This window comes from Peromyscus californicus, unplaced genomic scaffold, assembly GCF_007827085.1.
Source record: "Peromyscus californicus insignis strain IS unplaced genomic scaffold, ASM782708v3 Scaffold_18__1_contigs__length_77618521, whole genome shotgun sequence".
Classification (NCBI taxonomy): Eukaryota; Metazoa; Chordata; class Mammalia; order Rodentia; family Cricetidae; genus Peromyscus; species Peromyscus californicus.
Window position 1 is genome coordinate 61,379,328 of NW_026294480.1, and position 22,933 is coordinate 61,402,260.

General features: G+C 46.7%; 1 protein-coding gene across 3 annotated transcripts; it reads right to left on the reverse strand.

The window, feature by feature from the left end:
• Nucleotides 1-4,754: 4,754 nt before the first annotated feature.
• Nucleotides 4,755-20,997, reverse strand: Ankrd34b (ankyrin repeat domain 34B). 3 transcript variants are annotated; one of them, XM_052743588.1, is made up of 5 exons: nt 20,697-20,997; nt 19,694-19,800; nt 17,951-18,033; nt 13,755-13,813; nt 4,755-8,188 (listed from the first exon to the last, which is right to left on the reverse strand). In XM_052743588.1, the coding sequence occupies exon 5, from the start codon at nt 8,163-8,165 to the stop codon at nt 6,636-6,638; it is 1,530 nt and encodes a 509-aa protein (XP_052599548.1). In that variant the 5' UTR covers nt 8,166-8,188; nt 13,755-13,813; nt 17,951-18,033; nt 19,694-19,800; nt 20,697-20,997; the 3' UTR covers nt 4,755-6,635. The 3 variants fall into 3 exon arrangements, with proteins under 3 accessions (XP_052599548.1, XP_052599546.1, XP_052599547.1); XM_052743586.1 differs by having other exon boundaries at nt 19,658-19,800; XM_052743587.1 differs by lacking the exon at nt 20,697-20,997 and adding an exon at nt 20,210-20,314 and having other exon boundaries at nt 19,658-19,800.
• Between the last annotated feature and the right edge of the window lie 1,936 nt (nt 20,998-22,933).

Sequence of the window (22,933 nt, forward strand, 5' to 3'; positions counted from 1 at the left end):
GTGCCAATGGACTATTTCTCATTCAAACTGCCATAGTATGTAAAAGACCCTGGGTTCAATGCCTGGCATCACACACACACACACACACACACACACACACACACACACACACACACACACACACACACACACAGTTCCTGTTGCACCCCCAACATTGCGCTCGTAAGGGTTTGGAGACCTTGGTGGTCCCACCTGTATGGGACTGTAATAACTTACTTTATTACTGGCCATGGTCATTTCAGAGCTTTACCCAGTGCGGTCTTTGTGTTCCACCACCCTCCCTGCAGCTGATTTTGAATTTCTGAGAACTGTTCCATCATGGCTGCCTCCATGTTCCATCATGCTGTAGGAAACACGTACATCTGCTCTGGTCAGTCTGCTCTGGTCAGAATGTTTACCTCGGCTTCTACCTTAGGGAAGCTTCCATGTGTCTCTCAGGGGAAGTGATTTTTTTCCCCTTTATTCCAAGTTCCTAGCACCAGTAAGGAGTCAGCTAGTAAGTGTTTTTCAATTTGAGAAAATTGATTTGAATTGGAATGTTTTGCTCGGCAATCAAAATCTGTGCCGTCCTAACCAACACTGGGTGAACACAAAAACAAAGCAAAACGCTATGCGTACGACTGAAATTCCAAATCCACTTTCAACTTTTCCTACTTACTCTAGAACTCTTAACAAGTGAAGACATTTCAAAGAACCTTCTGGCTGAAACAGTTTCAAAGATCATTAAATGAGAGGCACTCTTGCTGAATGTCTGATCAGCAGCTGTCTCCTGTGTGTTTCCAGGAATGGAGACCCTATGTCTCCCTCATACAAGGTTCTCCATCGATTGACAGCCCTGGTGGAAATATTCCAGTAGCTTCATTTTCTGGTCATGTTTGACTTCATCTGAAAGACTCAGGGCTCAGTCATTTCATCGTTAATTTCGGTAATGAAGGCCAGCCATCTAATCTCAGTTGAGTCTTTCTGAGCTAAACACTACTTTTAAATATTTTCCAGACTCTGTCATCTTTTCCATCTTCTTGCATTGATTAATTTTGAGTCAATGTGACAAAAACACCCACAGAGTAGCTGCGGGAGAGAAAACTTCATTTGGGTCCTGGTTTCGGCGGCACCGACTCCAGCCCATCACGGTGGGAAGCACGGCAGTGGAGACATACAACAGCGACTGCTCACTGTACCACAGACAGGGCGCAGAAAGTGGCTTGAACCAGGGGTCATACTGTACCCTGTAAAAACACACCGCAGGGGGCTTCTCTGCCAGCCAGCCCCCACCTCCAAAGGTTCCGGTCTCACAAAATAGTGCCACCAGCCTGGGGGACAAGTGTTCAGAACGGGAGCCTGTAGGGGACATTTTCAATTCAAACCACAACTTTTTCCCCCCTGTACATTCTGGTTTCAATGCCATCCCCAGAATCGGATCTTTCACAGTTGATTAAGGAGTGCTGGGTCAGTAGTGGACACAGATTAATCTTCCAGCAACGTGATCTAGCCCGGTTGGCAGTTCCAGCACACACAGACTGTCCTGAGCCAGTGATGAACCGAACTGGTCCATTTCCCTCATCAGCCATTGATCGTCCCGACCCCATGGCCCTGCGTCAGTGACTGCTAAGCTTCTCTTTGCAAATTTGGTCCTGCATCCCAGCAGACTGTGCTGTGGATATCGCTCTGTATAAATAAACACTGATTGGCCAACAGCCAGACAGGAAGTATAGGCGGGACTAACAGAGAGGAGAATTGAGGAAACAGGAAGGGAAGAGATAGACTGCCTGGAGTCGCCGCCAGGACAAGCAAGATGTAAGGTACCAGTAAGCCACGAGCCAGGTGGCAAAGTATAGATTAATAGAAATGGGCTAAATATAAGAGTAAGAGCTAGACAATGATAGGCCTGAGCTAATGGCCAAGCAGTTTAAATAATGTAAGCATCTGTGTGTTTATTTTATAAGTGGGCTGCGGGACTTGGCAGGACCCAGAGAGAAAAGCTCTCCAACTACAAGACTGGAGTCCTTCTGTGGTTTCTGGTATCTGCAGTGCATCCTTCCTGGCTTTCCTTTTCTTTTCCTGCCCTTTAATTGTAGACTTTAAGAGAAGGTTTGCAGAGACAGGGGGTCACCTTAGGAGGTAGGCAGGTGAATCTACCATATCTGACAGATTTGCTATGCTCTGGCCCTCCTAGGAACATGAACATGTGATCCAAGAGCCGGCTGTACATTGTATATATGCACAAAATCATCAAAGAATAAATAATAACCAAGAATGGTGGTACATGCCTATAATTCCAGCATTCCAAAGGATGAAACAAGAGTGTTTTCAGTTGAAGGTCAGCCTGAGTTATATAGTGAGACTCTATCTCAACAAAACAAAGTAAATATGATCTAAAGAACACTGGAACTAAAAAGGCTATATAAAAGCAATTATTAGTCTACTAAGAATTATGGCTTCCAAATGGATTAAGCCTTGTAAATTAAAGTAGGTCTCAAGCCAAGCAAGTATTGCCTGTAATCCCAGCCCCTTGGTGGGCTGAGGTACATAGATCACTTGAGCCCAAAAGTTCTAGATCAGCCTGGAAAATGTAGGGAGACTCATAGAGAGTGTGGGGGGAAAGAAGGAGAGGTGGAGAAAGGGAGAAAAAAGAGAAAGATAGGTGTGGGGTAAGGAATGGAGAGCTGATTTTGAAAACCATTGCCGGGCGGTGGTGGTGCACCCCTTTAATCCCAGCACTCAGAAGACAGAGGCAGACAGATCTCTGAGTTCAAGGCCAGCCTGGGCTATACAGAGAAATCGTGCCTAAAAACAAAACAAAAGACAGAGAAAAAAACTAACAACAAAAAACCCAAACTACCATTTCCTAAAAGTAGGTGGTGTAGCCCACACCGTCATCACCACCCAGGGCGGCATCAGGTCACCGGGGAGGCAGAAAGGGCAGGAGGGAAAGGCGGTAAGAGATGCTCTTAAAATTCGCCTTTATTTTAAACAATCAATTAGCACATACTCATCATGCAAAATCAGCGCCATTATGTAACAGGCCCTGAAACCTTAGCACAACTGACGCCATGTTAGTGGCGCCATTCTGACCTTCCAGCCCAGCACACAAGCCCCTGCAACTGTCCCAATGGGAGCCAAGGCCTAGTCCATCAAAGACACAGTCCATCAAAGACCCAGTCCAGAGTTTCAGGGTCTTGCCTTCTGGCTTCTGTGGTTTCCTTTCTCACTAACTGTTCTTGCTAACCAAAGTGTGTCACACAGGGTGTGGTTTATGCACAAAAGGCCAAGAGCGGTGAGGCTTGGGGCTGCATGATTTAAGTTCCCCATGCTGCCACCAGCTGGCAACACAGACTTTCTGTTTGGCTTTACAAGTGCGGGTGTGTTCCTTGGTGGAATTACTTCACAACTGTAACATCTATGTGATGTCTGCACAGGTGTGTGTGTGTGTGTGTGACTGTGTGTGTGTGTGTGTGTGTGTGTGTAGGCCAGAGGTTAACCTTGACTGTCTTCTTTTATTGTTCTCTATTTTATTTTTTGAGACAAGGTCTTTCACTAAACCTGGAACTTGTTTAATTGGCTGGCCACAACACCCCAGACTCTGGCCTCTGCCTCCGGGGGTTCCACATGCTCATAGCCATGCTTAGCTTTTATGTGAGTCCTGAATGTCTCGTCTCCATGCTTACACAGCAAGAACTTTACCCACCGAACCATCTCGCTAGTTTCATTTTAATATATCATTAGTATATTCATGCAGATAATATCATATTCTATTCATATCTAGGCCCCCGCACCTCCTCTTGTTCCTCCCTGTAAGAGCCCCACTTATGTTTCCGTATCATAGCCATACTTAAATCTAGATTCCATATGACAAAACAGCTATGTTTACCTAAGTCCGGCATGTTTTGCTTAACATGATGACATCTGTTTCTATTCATTTTCCTGCAGGCGATGTCATCTTGTTCTTTGTGACTGACTGACTCACCTGTACCAGGCGAGGCTGGTGGGCAAGTCCGCTGCAGCCGACTTATTTGCTATCTCTGGCATTCCTAGAAACTTTTCATCATTCTCAAAAATGCAGTCTCTCTTTTAAGCAAATACAGGAATCGAATTATTAGGGAACAGAATGAGATTTGTAAAGGGTTCTGTTACTGCATGCCTGGCCCATGTATGTCCACTAAGGCTACCCTATGCAGACGTCACTGTCTTCTTTGGATGGGCAATGCCAAGCTTGACTTAGCAACAAGGGTCGCCCTGTCCCCTCTAAATGACTGCTTCCCTGGGTCTATATTAGTTATAATCTAGGAAATTCTGCTCACCAGGAACTAAGAATGGTACCTGTAAAGCCAGTATGTGAAGTATTATTTGACCTTTAAGTTAAATCAAACTCTACGTGAAATTCAAACATAAATGTAAAACCAACACACGCACATGCACACTCATGTGCGCGCACACACAGATTCCTGTACGGAATATTGGTGACTCCTCCAGGCACCCAGGGACACCCATTCAGTGTAGTAAAAAGCCTCACGGAACAGCTTTACAACCAGACTCTAACAGCGTGAGTATCTAAAATGTTCTTAGGATTGCTTGAAGGTTAAAAATTCTGATGATGGTCAACAAAGTTTTAATCGTATTAAATTTGCTTTCATGTTGGGAAGACAAGTTATTCTTATCTATTTGTTATTTAAATTACATGTGCAGCACAGTTTCTCTTGAAATTATGCTAAAATGTTTACTATTAGTATTTGAGAGGGAAATAAAACTTAGTCAACTTGATATTTTAAATCTTTATTGATACCATCTTGATAATGATTTACTCTATTTACACATTCTTCCAAACTGTGTCCTTACAATGTGAGATCAAGTACTTTTTGCGATATTAAAACTTGTGAAAGGAATTCGGCTACTTACAAACATCAGTACAATTTTAGTTTCTCAATAAAAAATATTTTCTAATGTAATTAATATTTTCTTTAAAACATTAAATGGAAAGGCCTGCAATTAGTTTTTAAAATAAAAGCCACAAATAATTAAATAATTTCTATGTACATTTCAAATTGCGTATATCAAATTACTAAGAAAGGCATGGAGCCACCTCTGGGGCAAAGAAAGAAAGCTGTAGATGACGTCATTAGACTCACACCTTGGGTCTTCCGGTTTTATTAGTCTTTGCTTGAGAACAGCTGCAGGGAAGAATTCTTTGAACACCAGCCTTTGAAGTCATGTAGGTAACATTGTCATTTTTCATTAAATATCTTATAATAATGTGTATTTTGTTAAAAGTTACTCATAGACCCTAAAATACTAGATGACCCAAATGTCACACCAAGGACATTATCTTTATATATCTTTATATGACTGCCTAATAACTACATATCAGAAATAAAGATACTGCTTAGTAATGACCTGGTAATATATTTTATGATTAAGTTTCTACTTGGCTTTTGTAATTTTAGCTAAGCTAAACTAATCTATTAATCAGTTTTTTCTTTTTTTTTTTAATGAAGCAAGCGTTTAATTTCCATTTATGTTCAATCTGAAACTTTTTGCACCCCCCTCTCTGCTCTGTTTTGGGTTTTTCTTTTGGGCAGACAAGAATAATGGAAGTCAAAGTGAATCCTTTTTAATTTTTATATTAGCCTGGTATTGGAAACCTATGGATAAGATACCCAAAAATAACATGAGGAATAATTCCTTAAGATAGCATGATTGGTAAGTCCGTTTGAAATCAACACACGTGCAAAACCAACAGAATTTGGCCTGTGGTTTGCTGCTCGGCCTTGCCAGTTTGGGAGGAGGGCTGCGTGGCTGTCAGAGGATAACTTTCGGGCATCAGTCACCCCTTATCCCCTTGGGATAAGGCAGGGTCTCTTCACCTCAGCGTTAGTCAGTCTGTCTGAGTCATGAGCTTCTGGACGTGCTCCTGGCTCTGCCCCTCCTATCCCCACAGAGAATGCAGGGATTAGGGAAACGGGCACTGCTAGGCATAGCTGTTACTTAGATTCTGGGGATCTAAACTCAGGTTATCAGTCTTGCACAGCCAATGAGCCATCTCCCCAGCCCCCTCGATTGACATTTTGGTTCAGATTTAGCAGCCATTATGAACAGTGGTTGCTCATTCTAACTAGTTCTTCATGTTAAAAAAAAAAAATTTAATAAGACTTTACCTGCCTGAGTCAATATTTTTAAAGAACCTGTTTATCCTTCTCGTGTAGTTTAGCTTTGCTGATGTCAGTGTCTTCTATGATTTCGGCATCATGGAAAATTACAACCTTGTTGACATGAAGGTTGACAAAATTACTAACTTGAGAACATGGTTTCTTAATAGAACGTGAAGCCAATCTGAAATTTTAAAAATCATTTCTAGCATAGGCAACTTTCTTTCTTGGAGGATTTCTGTTTGGATGGAAAACTTGGGCCACATGAAAGCTGATAAATACTGGAGGTTTTAAGAAAAACAGCTTTCATTTTGTTAGGATTTCCTCAGAAGCTCTATATTATGGTGTGCTCACAGTACCTAATACAAAATACACTATATTTTGATCTGCCTAGCCGTGATGCACTAGCTAAGACTTAAAAGGATACAGTTAAGATCTCTTCTCTGTGTTTTTCTGATACAGACGTCTGAACATGATGTGTTTTCTAGTCGTCTCTTAAAAATTTACTAATTGCTTAATTTGCTCTGTCTGCAGTGACTGCCTCCTTAACAACATCTTTTTGCTTTTGAACTCCTTCGGGAAACTAGGAACCGTGGGCACAAGCATTTTTTGGCCACAAGAAAGCAGGCTGCAGATCTTGTTGACACCGACGTCTGTGATAGGAGGGTGAGGATTTACATTTAAGGGTGGCAGAAACCCGGGTCTGCTCTGCAGGAGGCTGTGATCAATGGGGAAGGCTCCAGAGCCCCGCCTTTCTAAGACCGCGTGATTCCTCCTGCTCAGGGGACCCGGAGGGACGGTCTCCATTAATTCCTTAGACCCTGTTAGCAAGGAAGGAGATGGCGCGAGGATCTTTTTCTTTCCAACTTTGCCATCTTCTAAGTTTGGAGGGGTAACCCCCTCTGAGAGCTGAGAATCAGAGCTATAGTGATTGGCTCCTGAGTTTCGCTTTTGAACGATACTTTTTAAAGTGGAGGTAAAGAGAGCCTGGTTGGAGTCCGGGTCCTCGTCAGTCGGAATTTCCATGCATGGCTGGTTGCCTTCTGGAAACAAAGAATGGTAATTTATTTCATCATACGACATCTTCCTTGAGTTGACCTGGTCAAAGGCCCTGAGCAAGTGCGCCGTGTCTTTCACGTCGATGCTCTGGTGCCTGGTGATGAACCGCTTAGAAAGCGCCAGCGCGCTGGTTCTGTAGGCTATTTCTTCCTCTGGAGTGATATCTTGGAGCTCCTCTTGCAAGGAGGCCACTCTGGCCTGGTGCTTTAGTGACGGGGTACTCTTGATCCAGGCTGGACCAGCCTGGGATAGCTTGGGCCCATTAGTGGTCATCCCAGGCTTCCGCCTAGGAGAGTCTGGATCCCAGGTGTTATCACTGCTTCCAGAAAACTCCTTATCTTTAAAGCCAAAAAGTGTCAGGTCCGTCTCAGAGGAATATGAGAGTGGCAAGGAGGCCGTTTTGATGTCAATTTCTGAAGGCGTGGCCGGCGGATGGCTCCCATCCATGTCCGCCGGAGGCATGTTGAGGTATTGCTGGGTGGTGTGCCTCCCAGAGGGCGACTTTGCTGTCGTTATGATAATGACCTCTTTTCCTTTAGCCTGGCAAGCACTAAGGAGGACTTTCAGGGTATCTCTGTCTTCTGCATTTATAGCATAAACCAGAGCTGAGTAGCCAGAATGGTCCTGCAGGCTGAGGTCCGCCCCACTCTTGAGGAGCAAGGAAACCACCTCCGGGCCCGCTCTTTCTAAGCATGCGTGCATCAGAGCGCTTTTCCCAGATTTGTCCTGGATGTTGGGGTCGGCGCTGTTCTCCAGAAGGTATTTAACCATCTTGGCTCTCCCGACGCTCTGCTGGTCGGTGTGTTTGGTCTTACAAGCAATCATTAAAGGTGTTTCTCCACGGTCATTGCTCTCGTTGATGTAGGCACCGCCTTCTAGCAAAAGTCTCGTGAGGCGCAGCCGGCTCTGATGGACGGCTTTGATCAAGGAATTTCCGTCAGTTGAAACTTCTGTGCCTTCATCCATCTTCAAAAGTCAGAAATCAATACCTGGTTATCAAAGAAGTCGAAGATTAATCAGACTCGATGTCCAACTTGTATTCATTTTGTCTATTTCTGAAATATGTATGAAAGGGGCATAGATGGGATTATGTAATTAATGGAGGCGGAGCAGAATCATGAATTTGGGCTGGAGAAATGGCTCAGAGGGTCAAAGGGCTGGCTGTGCAAGCGAGTTCGATGCTAGCACCCCAGTAAAAAGCCCTGCATGGCCACATGGGTCTGTAACTCAAGCATTAAGGTCAGAGAGAAAGGCAGATTCCAGGATCTCCCGGACCGGCTAACCCAGCCGCAAAGGTGAGTTTTAGGTTTAGTGAGAGACCCTGTCTCAAGGGTATAAGACAGAAAAGCAACAGCAGAGACCCCGCTCTAATTTCCACACGTGATTGCACTAGTCCAAGAACACGGTCCGTGCATCCCCCCACCCCAATGCATAAACCACACACGTCTGAATAAAAGTAAACCTTAAAGAAAGTGTTTTAATTTGTTAAAGAAAGTGGAGAGATGGCTCAGTCATTAAGAGCACCGGCCGCTCTTTCAGAGCGTCCAGGTTCAATTCCCAACAGCCACGTGGTAACTCAAAACTGTGATACCAGTTTCAGGGGATCTGATACCTTCTTCTGGCCTCCTCAGGCACCCAGCATACAAGTAGTACTCAGACATACACGCAGGCAAAACATGCATATATGTATACACATAAAATAAAAATTATGAAATTAAAAAAAACTTTAAAAGGAGCCACACAGGCTTTATAAACATTTGATTTTTTTCCATTGACACTAAAAATACATGTTTGATTTATTTAGATATCTCAGATTCAGACTCCCTCAATAGATAATTTCATTATGGGGGCAATAATTATCACTTTATATTAGCTAAGAGAAAATTTGTCTTTCAATTGTGCTTACAATAGGAGACAAAGATCAGATTGTATTATAAATGTGGTAAGTATAACATGCAAATATAATCTGAATAATTTTTTGAAAAATATTGTTCCTACTAGTCACTGGCTTTTTTCACTATTTAAAGCATACTTTATTAATTGCTGTAACCAAGTCCGCATAGATAGGCTCTCCCTGTTCATACAAACGAAAACTAGGAACATTTCTAGATCAATATGGCTGTTCATTTCTATGCAATGTCAACCTAATGTAGTACACTGACCAATTGCTCCTTTTTCAATGTAAGATTATGACTCCCAGCACGGTGAACCACTCTTGTAATCCTGGTATTTGAGAGGTTTAGGCAGGAGAATCACCATGAGTTTGAGGTCAGCTTGGTCTACCTACATGTTTAAGGCCAGTGTGGGAGCCACAGAGTGAGATCCTGTCTCAAAAATAAATAAGTAAGTAGGATTAAGATTATGGGACATGAATTTCTGTTTGATAATAGAACAGGTGGTTAACACACTTGTCTTTTCTAGAAGGAAGAGAGCAGAGAGTGCAGAGGGACAAGACAAAGTAAGCATGCGCAGAAATGAATTCATTGTTGACATCTGTATTCCTGATAGGCACTGGTCAGAGCTGCAGAGATACCAGCCCATCCTGAGGAGTTCATGGAGACTGTGAAAGATGCTGCACAGAGGTGGTTACCGTAAGACTCATGAGATTCAAACACTTTGGGAATTTAGGGACAAAAATGGGCCAGACACTGGAGCTTCTTTTGGATGACCATGTAAGAATTTAGCTGGTTGGGCTAGGAGTGTAGTTCAGGGATAGAGAATTTGCTTAGCACATGAAAGGCCCTTGGCTCTGTCCCAAGCATCAATCAATCAATCAACCGATAAATAATAAATAAATAAATAAAATAAGGGGCCGATGAGAAGGCTTAGTAGGTAAAGGTGCTTGTTGTACAAGCTTGATGACCTGGGTTCGATCCCCAGAACCTACATACAGAGAGAAAGAGAGAATCAACTCCAGAAAGTTGTCTTCTGGCCTCCACATATGCATCATGGGATGTATCTACTCATATCTCACATGCACAATAATAATAAATACTTCTTAAATTAACATTAAATTTTTTAAAAAGAGATTTTTGCAGGCCAACAAAGGAGGAAGGCTGAAGCCTAAACTCCAATTATCTGTGATGAGAGACTCTGTTTACAGGGGCAGAACCAAACTCCGGCAATACCACAGCAGATGGCCAGGGTTAGGGCTTATGTGGCAAAATGCTCACAACTCATTTTGCTCCCTCCTGAAACCTCCCCAAACTAACTAGTTTTTCAAAAGACATACACTCACAAAGCCAGAGAGAAAACAAGAGTACTGTGGCAGCCCGAAAGCAGAGGAGCCAGCCTGAGAAAGCTAAGAACTAACCCCATGAACAACAAGGTATCTTTAAAGCAGGGAGCTTTAGAATTGGGATTCCCAAATAAGGAGGAGCAGGTCAAAAGATGTTAGGGAGCAGGCAAAACCTTCACTGCTCAGGTGGGTCCCACCTTGGCCAGCAGCAGAAAGCCTACCACATACCCTGAGTCTGAGACTCCATCCCATTACGTCAGTCCCGCCTTCACCGAGATCCCTGAGTGAAGCTGGCATGTGAAAGCTTGGGAAATGTGGACAGTGGGTGGTCCCTCCAACTCCAGACCACCAGTGATAGACCAGTGCCCTGCTTCCACCCTGGGGCCATCCAGAGGTCTGTTCTCTGAAAACGGTAAAGCAGAGGGTCTTTGGACTGACAATAAGTAAGTGATTGTTTAATGGCCACTGTTTGAAAAGAACTGAAATCTATCCCACCCTCCTGACCCGCTGCAGAGAGATGGTCAGCAACACCCGACCCCTTGGGAGAAAGCTGCTCAGGTCTGCATTCAACGGCTGGACTTGCCTGAGCGAATGCCACAGGACTTCACGTGCCCCCAGAGCATGCCACAGTGAGGCTCCCAGGGGCCAAGTGCCACCCCTATGCTCCAGTCTTCCCACCGGTCTTTTTATCGGGTCCTTTAGTCATGACACAATAGTTTAAATAAAAACCAGAAAGCAAATGAAAAGTCTTCCTGCATTAAAGACAGAGGCCAGGGCAAACAGAGAAAGGTAAACGGGAGGGAAAAGAGAGGAGTCAGGAAAATAAAAACTTCAAAAACTCAGTATCCTCGGAGGAGGAGGAGGAGGAGGAGGAGGAGGAGGAGGAGGAGGAGTCGTCGTCCTGTGCATGAGGTAAGAGTCTGTGAACAGTATTCGGAGACCATGAAATCTCAAAAGAACATGAAAGAAGCCTGCAGAAGTCAATAGAAGGGACTGGAGAGATGGCTCTGCAGTTAAGACCACTGACTGCTCTTCCAGAGGACCGGGGTTCAATTCTCAGAACCCACATGGTAGTTAACAACTATATGTAACTCCAAGATCTGACACTCTCACAGACATACATGCAGGCAAAGCACCAATGCACATAAAAACAAACAAACAAACAAACAAAAAAAGCAACAGAAAATGTGGATGGTAGTGGTGGTGAGAATCTCCAACACAGTGGAGGGAAAAGAAAAGAAAAAGGTTGGGCTTCGTGGCACCTGCCTGTAATCCCAGCACTTGGCAAGTAGAAGCAGGAGGGCCAGAAGTTCTAGGACAGCCTCACAGAGAGACCTTGTCTCACAAAACAAACAAACAAACAAACAAACAAACAAACAACAGGAAAAGAAAGAAAAATACAACCAGAGATAGTAGTCCAGGAACTCCAACATCCAAATAATATTTTGACCAAGAAAAAGAGATAGGGTAGTGTTCTACTTAGCATCAACTGTCAACTTGACAGCCTGGAGTTACCTGAGAAGAAAGACTTGATTTAGGAACTGCCTAGATCAATCTGGCCTGTGGGCATGCCTCTGGGCAAATGTCTTGATTAGCAACTGATGAAGAAGGTCTCAGTCTGCTGTGGACCTCACCATTGCTAAGCAGATGGTCCTGGGATGTATGGGAAAGCTAGCCTACAACAAATCTGTGAGCAAGCCAGAGAACAAGCCAGCAGGCAATTCCTCCATGCTTCCTGCCGCGAGTCCCTGCCCTGACTTCCCTCAAGGATCGTGAGCTGGAACTGCGAGCCAAACGAAGCCTCTCCTCCCCAGCTTGCTTTTGGTAGGAGTATTTTATCACAGCACGAGCAAGGAAACTATGTCAGAAGGGGGGCACAAGAAGAAATCATCAACTAAAGTGGGGGGAAGGAATAAAGACTTATCAAATCAAAAAGACCTAATCGGAGCACTGCACTGTGGATGAAACAGTGCATACCCATAACACGTGCCTGTGAACTTCCGGAGGACTAACTTGAGGATTCTACAGTCTCGATGGCAGGGGAAGGGAAGGGGCCCCTGGTTGTGGGGATAGGTCACATCCCAAGAGATCAAATGTGAATTTAGATCCAGGTACATCAGCAATAGCAATGAGACCCAATGCAGAAGTGTCTTTAAATATCCGAAGGAGAAATGACCCTCTGCTTAGAATTCTATATTTAGCCAAACCTCCAGGCAAGAATTGGGACATACTCTCAAGGATTAACCGAAGGAAAGAATCTACCGAGATGAAACGGTAAACAAGAAAAACAGCGCTCATAGAATACAGACGCTGAAGATCATGAAGAAAATGCTGGAGGGACCTGCCAGGTGGGTGGATGTGCACAGGCATCCTCGGTGCGGTCACCCCACCATGCTCCATCTGTGAACTGAAGCCCAAAGCACACAGCAGCCTGGCTTCGGTTCTTGTCTCTGTTTGCTGTGTCCTGACACTTGCGTCCCCTCCTGTCCTGCCTCTGTGGCTCCAAGTGGTGCTCCTCTTAGCTCTGCTCTTCACTCAACTCTGACGTCCTAGGACTAAGTCCTGGTGGGCTTGAGGAGGGGGAGACTGAACAATCCCACTCAATCACTGCACTACACCACGTCTAGGCCAGAGACCATGTTATGATGAGCCCCGTGGATTCTAGGACTCATTCCTGACCCTGCCCAGGGGTTCCTGTAAGCAGTCACAGGTGGCTCATTTTCTGAGATTCACGATCTACAGTCACTATCACTCCTACTCCGTCTAGTGTTGTGCTTGCTAACTAATTAGTTATTTTTTCTTAGCAGTCAGTGGGACAACAGTGAAAGCCATGACTAGCATCCAAAGAGAAAGTGGCTGTTGGTAGAGGAGGGAAAACTGTGTGATCTGGGAGGGGGCCCCAGAGGCCTCTAAAGTCCCAGTGACGCTTTTTCCATTTTCCAGCTTGGGTCTGTTCTGTTTCTTTAAACAATACACTGTCACACACTCTTCCATGCAGTACCACTCTCAGCATTTTAGGAGACGGGAGACAGGAAAGGTCTGCATGTGCAAAGGTAGGTCATACGAGGTCTTCCTTGCACAACACAGTTCAGTTCTCACGGTATTATTAATAGTATTTGTTGTCGAATATTCCATTGGCATTGCCATGAGTAAGCTCATCAAAGGCAGTACTCCAAACCGAACGGCCTCCATTTTGACATCATTCATGGTGTACAGCTAAGCACTCAGTGGATGCACAACCCGAAGGAAAGGAAATGCTTTGGTTTTATGCCCCTATCATTACAGTTTAGAAAAGCAATTCTACCACCAAAACATACCTGAAGCTTGGGGTGCAGGACTTAGGGTGGCAGCGTGGGTCCCAATTCGCAGGTCTATTCTGGAAGCAAAGCATTTGAAAGTTCACATGAGAACACCAAAGAAACCACTTCTTTGCAGTTTTCAAATACAAATGGGTTTACTATGCAAAGAAACTAGGAGGCATTGGAACATAATACCAAATACAGAAACCACTTAGTAACTCCAAGCAAAAAAATGATACAGTAGCAACCACAAAAATAAAAGTTAAAAAACAAAACACTTAAACCAAAGTCATGCTTGAGAGACACTGAAATAAGAACAAGTTACCATGTACTGACTTTCTTTTTTTTTCCAGACAAGGTTTCACTATGTAGCTTTGGCTGTCCTGGAACTCACTATGTATACTATGTAGACCAGGCTGGGCCTGGAACTTACAGAGTGCTGGGATTCAAGGTGGTGTGCACCACCATGCCTTGCTCTGAGTTTCAATATTACACCTTCCTATAGGTTCTAGAATTAGGACTCTTATCTGGTTATTCTCATTCTTAAGAACCTTTAAGTGTGCAAAGATGGAAAGACTTTAAGTTACTTTCTCACACACACACACACACACACACACACACACACACACACACACACCTCATGTAAAGCCCTTCTCTACAACATTAACCCTAAGCACTTATCAGGAGTCTCTAAGAGAGGGGCAGTGGCCTCTTCTCCATCCTACAGAAACAGGGATGTTGTGAACCGCAGGTAAGTTGAGTACCAACTGGCTGCCTCCTGTATTTGTTATGTAGATAATGTCAAGCCTTCTCTCCTGAGGCCTGGAGAATTATTTAGCAAAAAAGAGTTCAGGAGGCCTACTTTTCACTGGAATGAATTCTGCCTTTACATCATTGTTATGTGTGGATGTAGGCGCATGCTCACTGATGGTGGGGTACACCTGTGTGTAGCCCGAAGTCAGTCCCCAGTGTCCTTCAGGAGCTCCCCAACTTGTTATTTGAGATAAGGCCTCTCACCAAGACCCCAGGGTCTCTGATAAGGCTGTTTGGCTGGCCAGGCAGCCCATGGATCCGGCTGACTCCGCTTCCCCAGTGCTGAGATTACAAGTGTGTACCATTTTTGTGGATGCTGGAGACCAAACTCAGGTCCTCATATTTGCATGGCAAGTACTTAACTGACTGAGCTAGCTCCCCAGCCCTTGAAATTATGCTAGGTTGTTCAGACTGGCCTGAATGCCTGGGCTCCAGCAATCCTTCTGCCTCAGTCTCCAGAGTGTCTACACCGTAGGTCTGTGCTTCCATATGCTATAATGGCTTCTGAGCTTGCTCACATTTTAATAGTGGGGCCAGTCTGAGACTGTTGAAACTTAAACATTTTTAGAAGATTGTCCGATAATTCATTCCCTAGAGGTTCTGACAAGGCTCTCAGCGCCTCGTTTTGTAGTCAGTTTCTTAGTTAAACAGCCCTGTCTTTAGGCCTTCACCCTCTTTCAGGGAGTTCTTTCATCTTGCCAGATCAATCAGTAAACCACAAATGCTGACATGTGAATCTGATTTGCTCTTCTCGGAGCGTTTGATGGAGACCACTTCTCTTGCCTCGAATGATCTTTCCTCCTGTGGGAAGAAACCCACCCTGAGAACCCAGGACTAACACCACGTGGACGTTCAGTCAGCCCCTTTGCTAGTCTCCTTTCTTGACCCTCTCCCAGTGTCGTTTGCCTTCCACACACACGTCACAGCTCAGAGCAGATTCAGAGTCAGGCAGATGTAGAATGGGGTCCTAATTTTCCCATGTGAGCTGTAAGCCCTAGGCAAGCCTTGGCTTCTTGGGAGTGTTGACTTCATCCATCTGTTGTTGCGGAACATTACACTGTGTGAAGATGTGTCACTGTGATAGGTTTAATAAAGAGCCGAATGGTCCTTAGCTAGGCAGGAAGAGGTTAGGCGGGACTTCTGGGGACAGAGAGAACTTGGAGAGAAGAAAGGCAGGGTCATGGGCCCAATGCAGAGGAAGCAGGACATGCAGGAGGAGAGGTAAGAGTCATGAGTCATGTGACAGCAGATAGATGGATGGAAATGGGTTAAGTTAAGTCCTAAGAGCTAGTTAGAAACAAGCCTAAGCTAAAGCCGAGCTTTCATAATTAATAAGAAGTCTCTCTCTGTCATTATTTGGGAGCTGGCTGGCAGGACAGAGAAAAACACCTTACAATCTGTGGAGTGACAGTCATAATATTTATGCTGTGTGGACATGGAACTGAAAGGCATCACCAGAAGGGGGTTCTCCTACTCAGCCTTCTACTTGATCATTCTTCTTTTCAAGGAATTGATCTCAGATTTTAACTTCTTTTTTTTTAGCACATCCCAAGTCCAAAGCCTTTTAAAATGACAGAGATGGGGCGAGATGGCTTGGTGGATAAAGCGCTTACTTTGTGAGCACGAGGACCCGAGTTTGACTTCCAGAACCCATGCTAAAAGAAATATGGACATGGTGGCCCGAGCCTGTAACCCAAGCACTCGAGAAGCAGAAATAGATAGATGTCTGGGCCTCCCTGACCAGTCAGTCAAGCCTACTTGGTGTTGAGTTCTGGGCCTCCCTGACCAGTCAGTCAAGCCTACTTGGTGTTGAGTTCCCAATTAGAGAAAGACTCTTTGCAAAAAAAAAAAAAAAAAAAAAAAATGGTAAAGACTAAGGAGATGTCTTAGTCCATAAAGCACTTACCGTGCAAGTGTGAGGACCAGACTTCAGATCCCCAGCACCCACATAAATGTAGGGTAGATATGGTGCCAGCTTTAATTCCAGCACCATATGTGGAAAGTGAGGACAGGAGACCCCCAACCCCTCCCGGAGCAAGCTGGGTAGCTAGACTAGCTAAATCAGTGAGCTCCAAGTTCAGTGAGAGCCTCGATTAAAAAGAAAGGTGGCGAGAGGCTAAGGAAGACATCCAGTCTCAACTCTAGCCACCATGCACACACACACACACACACACACACACACACACACACACACACACACACAGGTGCACATGCACCTGTACACCTGCATGTGCTCACACATGAGCAGTGTGCACCTATGTACACACACACACACACACACACACACACACACACACACACACCATGCACACATGCCACAAAACAGACAGTGCCTGAGAAATGAAACAAGGTTGTCCTTGGACTATTGAAAATGACATTTTTACTCCGTCAGTAATGTTTCGTCGGATTCAGTGGAATCTCGTAAGGACTTACTAGATTTTCCTTATGGATCCCTACATTATTAGGTCTTAATTATTAAATAGTTGTGTAAACCCCTTCTCTATTTTATTTCTTTTTGAATTTTCATTTTGTGTGTATGAATGTTTGACTCTGCATGTATGTCTCTGCTGGTTCCCTCAGACACCAGAAAAGAGTATCAGGTTCCCTGGCACTAGAGTTATAGGTGGTTGTGAGGGGCTATGTGGGTTCTGGGAACTGAATCTGGGACCTTTGGAAGAGCAGCCAGTGACCTTAACTATTGAGCCATTGCTCCAGCCCAACTCCTTGTTAAAACTAGAAGTCTGTAACTCTGGTTAGAATGCAGCACTGTGTACTTGGTACATTCTTTCACTACTTTTCTCTGCTGGTAACCTTCCACTCAAAATGTATTTACCTTGTTTTTAAGGCTAAAGGACATACACTCCCAAGAATAAAGACAACTGGAGGAAAGGTATTATCAAGTGAAAAAATTTGAAATAAGCTTTGCAAAGAGAGAAGACCTGGCAGAGTGATAGATGCTGTCATGTGAAGAGCCATTGGTATATATGACCCTTGAACTATAGGTCCTGGTAGTCCCAGGTGCCACACAAAGTGGCAGTGAGGCAAAGGGCAAAGAACAAGGGGGTTTGAAAGTCTGTGGGCTTTCAGAGCACCTGGGCTTCCAGATGCTGCCCCCACCTCCAGCAGCTGGCAAGCAGTCTCTGGGGCAAGAAACCCAAGACTGACCATCTGAACAAATAGATCAGAAAGACCCAAGATAATGGAGGAGCAAACAGTGAGGACAGAGGGAGTCTGCAGGCTGAACGCTGGGGTCCCCAGCTCTGGAAGGCAGAAGCAAAGCATGGCATCTTAGAATCAGGAGCCCTTAGGAAAAAATATCTGTGGGTAAATGGAGCAATTCAAACCATAACTACACTCACCCTCCCAGAAGACACCCACTCCGAATGGAAATAGAAAGTTACCTGAAAACATTATTCCTAGTTTCATACTTGATTTTTGTCTCTTCTCTCCCTGGGCGAGCTTTCTGTCAGGCAGCTGTCAGCTCCTACCGAAGGAAATCAAAGCTATTCAGAGGCACATAAACACTGACGATTTGTTGCCTGCATCTCTCCCATTTGGAGTCGAGTTTTTTAATTCCTTGTTTAGAAATCCCTACAGTGTTCGGTTTATCACATTTCACCGACTACGAGTTTGTAAACGAGTCTGGAATGGATCCCACGCACAGCAACCTAGCTCGAGTCTGTTTGTAGGCAAGCCCACCACACAAGGTCTGCTGGCTAGCGTTGGTGGGGCCTTGGTGCTCATCTGGTCCAGTCCAGGTTTTCGTTCAAGAGAGAAGGAAAGGTGATGGCACCCTCCCAAGGTCATTCCTATTATCGGCCTGCCCTGAGTTACATACCAGCTTCTGTGTACTGTGTACTCAATATCTCCCTGACTCTTAGAGACAGGCTTCCCAAGGCAGGGCCCAGTTTGGGGTGCCTGATCTGTAGGGTATCCAACATGCTGAAAGACTGGCATGCTTGGAAAGCCATCTTGGAGATGATTCCTCCCGCCACCTTTGACCTCTCACCACCCTAGCTTTCTGTTCATTCGGACAGGACAGTGATTTTCTTTTGTGCTCCCTCTTACATAAAACAGTTGTCTGGCTATGGAGCTGTAAAGTGGGCATATGACTCCAAAACTCAAAAGGGTCCTTTCCATTGTCCTAGCTCCTGTCCTGATGTGGAAGAGGTGGCAGGGAACCTGGGCTCTCTCAAAGTTACCCGTTTTGTGGGTATCGTTCCTAAGGTGTGTATGGGGGTGGGGGTCAATATCTACATTACAGAAGATGATTGTGAGGACTTTAAAATTCGGAATGCATTTACAGCTTTGGAATTTAGTAAGGACTAGGTTCCAAATACGCATCACCCGATACAGGTCCTGCATATGTGAGTCCTCTGGGCTGGTGCGACCTGACAAGGAGAGGCCAAGTTTCATAGACCAGTGGCATCTCCATCTTTTCTTAGTCCCAGAATCATGTGAGCTTTTTAAAAACATTCCTCATTCTTGTTTGTTTCCTGATTGCTTCCAAATCCTGCATCTGCTCACAGAGGGATGCCTCCATCATCATCCCCAAGAGGTTTGACAATCAATTTTCTTGCGGAAGTGAAGGGCAGAGGTGCTGCTGCAGCCCAGCGGGGGAATAGGGAGCCCACAGGTTCTAGGGAAGAGTACAACCCCGAGTTAGAGCCAACTAGGACTGGAGGCTTGCAGCCTTTCCTTTCCCAACCAGGTCTTTAAAAATCACAGTCCTGATGGGCAGTCCAAGGCCAGGCAGTGATTGGAATGAGGCCAGCCAGAGGTCATAAGCAAAATGTGTCTCTTCCCAGGAAGGAGAGAGTCGGAGCCAAGCAAAGGGTGCAGTAACTGGCCAGGAAAAGTCGGCTTCCTTGGTCTCCAGGCTTCTAAGAAATATTCAGAAACTGCCCAAGGGAAGGAGTTAGTTGATAAGGTTTGTTTCCCTCACAAAGCTACAAAGCTAGGGTGTCTTTTAGTTACCTAAGAGCCGCCCCTGGGGCTCTGGGGCTAGGTTATAGGGTACCTAGACCCCAACTTCTCTCAGAAGATTCCCTTCCTCCGTAGAGACAGAGACGGGGGATGGGGTAGGGATGGGAGTAGAAATGGCAAACCTGCCCCTCCAAAGTGTCTGGGAAGCAGCGAGGTACCAAGGTGACTGGATGTCCAGGCTGTTGAGTATGCAGGCGGCGTCTCCAAGGTCCCTGCTTGGTTTCTTCAGATTTTCCCCAGTTCGGGAGGGAGCAAGTCCAAGGTGCTGTCGGAGAAGGGCAAAGGAAGGTGACTGGGGCGACAGCGCTGGGGCGCGGATGGGGGCGGGGTGCTCATTTCGTCGCCTCCACTCCAAGCCAGGGCAGGCAACTGTCCACGAAAAGGACTTGTGCCAGGAGACCCTGGGCAGTGGTCCCCGCGCAGCCTCGCCAGCCTAGCACCCCGCCCTCGCCGGGGAGATGGCGTGTCAGAGCGGGCAGCACTGGTCCTCCGCCCGGGCAGGCGCCGCTCTGCAGCCCGCTCTCCGCTGAGGGGGGTCTGGATGCCAAGGATGCCCGGGTGCCAAGGATGTGCACGCCCGGGAGCCGCAGGGACGGGACTGCCCACCCAGCGACCCTGGTTTCTGCAGCCCGAGGTTGCAATCGGCTCCGCGGCCCCAGCCCCGCGCTCCTCACCTCCGCTGCCCAGCGGCCACGGGCACCTGCGGCCACGCGCTCCAGCCGGACCCCCGCGACCCGCGCGCTCCACCGGCCGAGCGCGCGCCGCTCCCGCCGCGGGGCCGCCACCCGGCAGCCCTGGGCCCCGGGTCGCTCCGCCCGCGCCGCGAGGCCCGAAGACGGCAGAATCCGCAGCCCCGCGGGGTCCGGGAACGAGCCGCCAACGGGAGCTGGGGACCCGCGGGGACCCGGAGGCGCGCGGCTTGGGCGCGGGCGAGCCGGAGGCTCCCGGGAGGCCCCTGAAGCCAGCTAGCCCTCGGTGGCCCGCGATGGTCGGCGGTAGCAGGGTCTCGGTCCCCGCCCCGGCAGCTGCGGTGTCAGATGCGCGGCAGGTACCGGGTTCCCGGGGCGCACCGGGGCCACGCGGCCTCGCGACCCTCAGTGCCCTCCTCTCGCAGCCGTCACGGCATCCCAAAGTTTCCCCAAGTGCAGCGGGCGGGCTGACCTGGGACGCGCTGTCGGATCCGCAGTGGTCCTTCACCTGGCCGATCGGCTCCCGCCCCGACGCGCCGTCCGAGCTGGGGGGGACTGTCTACGATTGGGCGGCTACTTTGATCTCGGTCCCCAGTCGGTGCCGCCGGGGTCCCCGCCCCTGCTCTGCAGACACTGGCGGGCCACGAAGCTCTGGAGCGGGAGCCGCGAGGCGCGCACCTCGCCAGACGCGGGGCTGGCGCTTCCGCTGGGAGTGACGCGCCCGCGCTCCGCCGCGCTGCAGGTGGGGGCGGCGGGCCAGTCCAGGCCCCGGGGGCCAGAAGATGCTCGCCGAGGCTCCGCCTTCGCGCCTAAGCCCCGCCCCGTCTCCCCTCCAGGCTGCTGAGCTTTGACAGCTGCCACTGGCGGGAGAGCCGAGGGGCAGAAGCACAGTGTGGACCGAGGAAGATGACCCTGGTCCGGGTCTGCGTCCACGTTCCCTCCCATCTCATATCCATCTTGTTGGTCTTGAGACTCAGCTTTCGCGGGTCCCTCTCCTCACTCTCTTCCCTCTCTTCAGGTAAAGCCAGAGCCTCACTTCAAGACTGTGGGAGCAACCGTTTTGTTTTTATTTTTTTATATATAAATTTATAACTCCATTACACTCTGATTAAGGCTTAGTAGAATAGCTAACAAAATTTTGCAAAATAAAATTGAGGTATTAAACCCCACGGAGACATCAAGAAAAAAGGAAATTAAGTAGATGAAATTGTTTCAGCTCTTCATATATCTTGAAGGACCTGGTGGAGGAAAAGATAGATCTTTTCTGACCAGATAATGCCAATCAAAGATAGTTTCCCGAGGCCAGGCTGATGGCACTCACCTGCTGGGAAAGGGAAGGAGACCAGAGGAGAGAAGACAAAAGTTCAAGGCCAGCCTGGGCTACATACTTGTCTCAAAACAAACTAGTTTGTAGTTTTGAGATCCACCCCACCCCCCGCAAAGGGAAAGATAATATACTCCTTGGTATAGATTCTTTATATAAACAAAATCCCTGTGAAATGGTCCCTTAACTAAACATGTGACGCACATTCACAGGACATGTTGCACCAGAGATACGTTCTAAGAAAGTGCACTACCTGGGGTGGGTCACTCTCTGTTTACACACGTCCATTTGGACAGTCCCAGGAAGGACAGAGCAAACTTTTGTGAAGGCATGATTCTCCTCCCCTCCATCTCTTTTTAACATTTTTACTCACATGTATATGGCATACATACTGAAAGGTCTAGACCACAAGGCCAGAGATTTTGCACAAACTGAAGCATCTTGAAGATCAAGAAACAGAACACACTATCAGCAACAGAACTGTTTGCTATTTGTGTGTTTTCTAACATCATAGGGAATACTTCCTGTTGCCTGGCTTTCCCCCCTCGGTGTTACATTTCAGATCATATACAGTGTGTGGCTGTGGTTTTCTCCTTCTTTTGGAAGTCTAGTATCCCATTGTGTCTGTATATCTCAATTCATTTTGCTCCTGGCAGACATTTGGGCTATTCTAGGGCTTGGGAAAGTCCAAAGAACTGTGCTATGAACACAGCAAGTGACATCGCCTGCCCACCTATGCACACATTTCTGTGGGGGACATACCTGGGGTGGAGCTATGACTCGTGAAATTGGCGTGTGTTCAGCTTCTGTGGATATTACCAAGCTTCAAAGTTGATCCAATTTTCACTCCTACTTTATTAGTTCCTTATCAATTGTTACCACAAACAAATCGCATTGGTGTCTTAAAATAGTACAGATTTATTTACTCACTTACAGTTCTGGCAGTCACAAGCCCAAACTTCACTTTAATGTGACTGAAGTCGGCAGTTGTGGGGGCTCTGCTGACTCTGGAGGGCTGAGGAGAGAATCTGTTTTCTCTGCCTCTTCTGACTTTCAGAGGCTGCCTCAAATTCCTTGGCTAGTGGGCTCTTCCTCCATAATTAGGTTTAGGTGTGTGTGTGTGTGTGTATATATATGTGTGTGTGTGTGTGTGTGTGTGTGTGTGTGTGTGTGTGTGTGTGTGTGTGTGCGTGAGTGTGTCTGCCTGTCTGTCTGTCTGTGTGTCACCTCCCTGTCTCTCTCCTCCTTTCTTTCCCCTCTCTGCTCTCCCCTGCCTTGTCTTTCTCTCCCTCTGCCCGTCTGCTTCCTTCTCGATCTCTGACTTCCCTGCCTCACTCTTGGTGATTACCTTCATCATTGCCCTGGGCTCACTTGGATCATCTGAC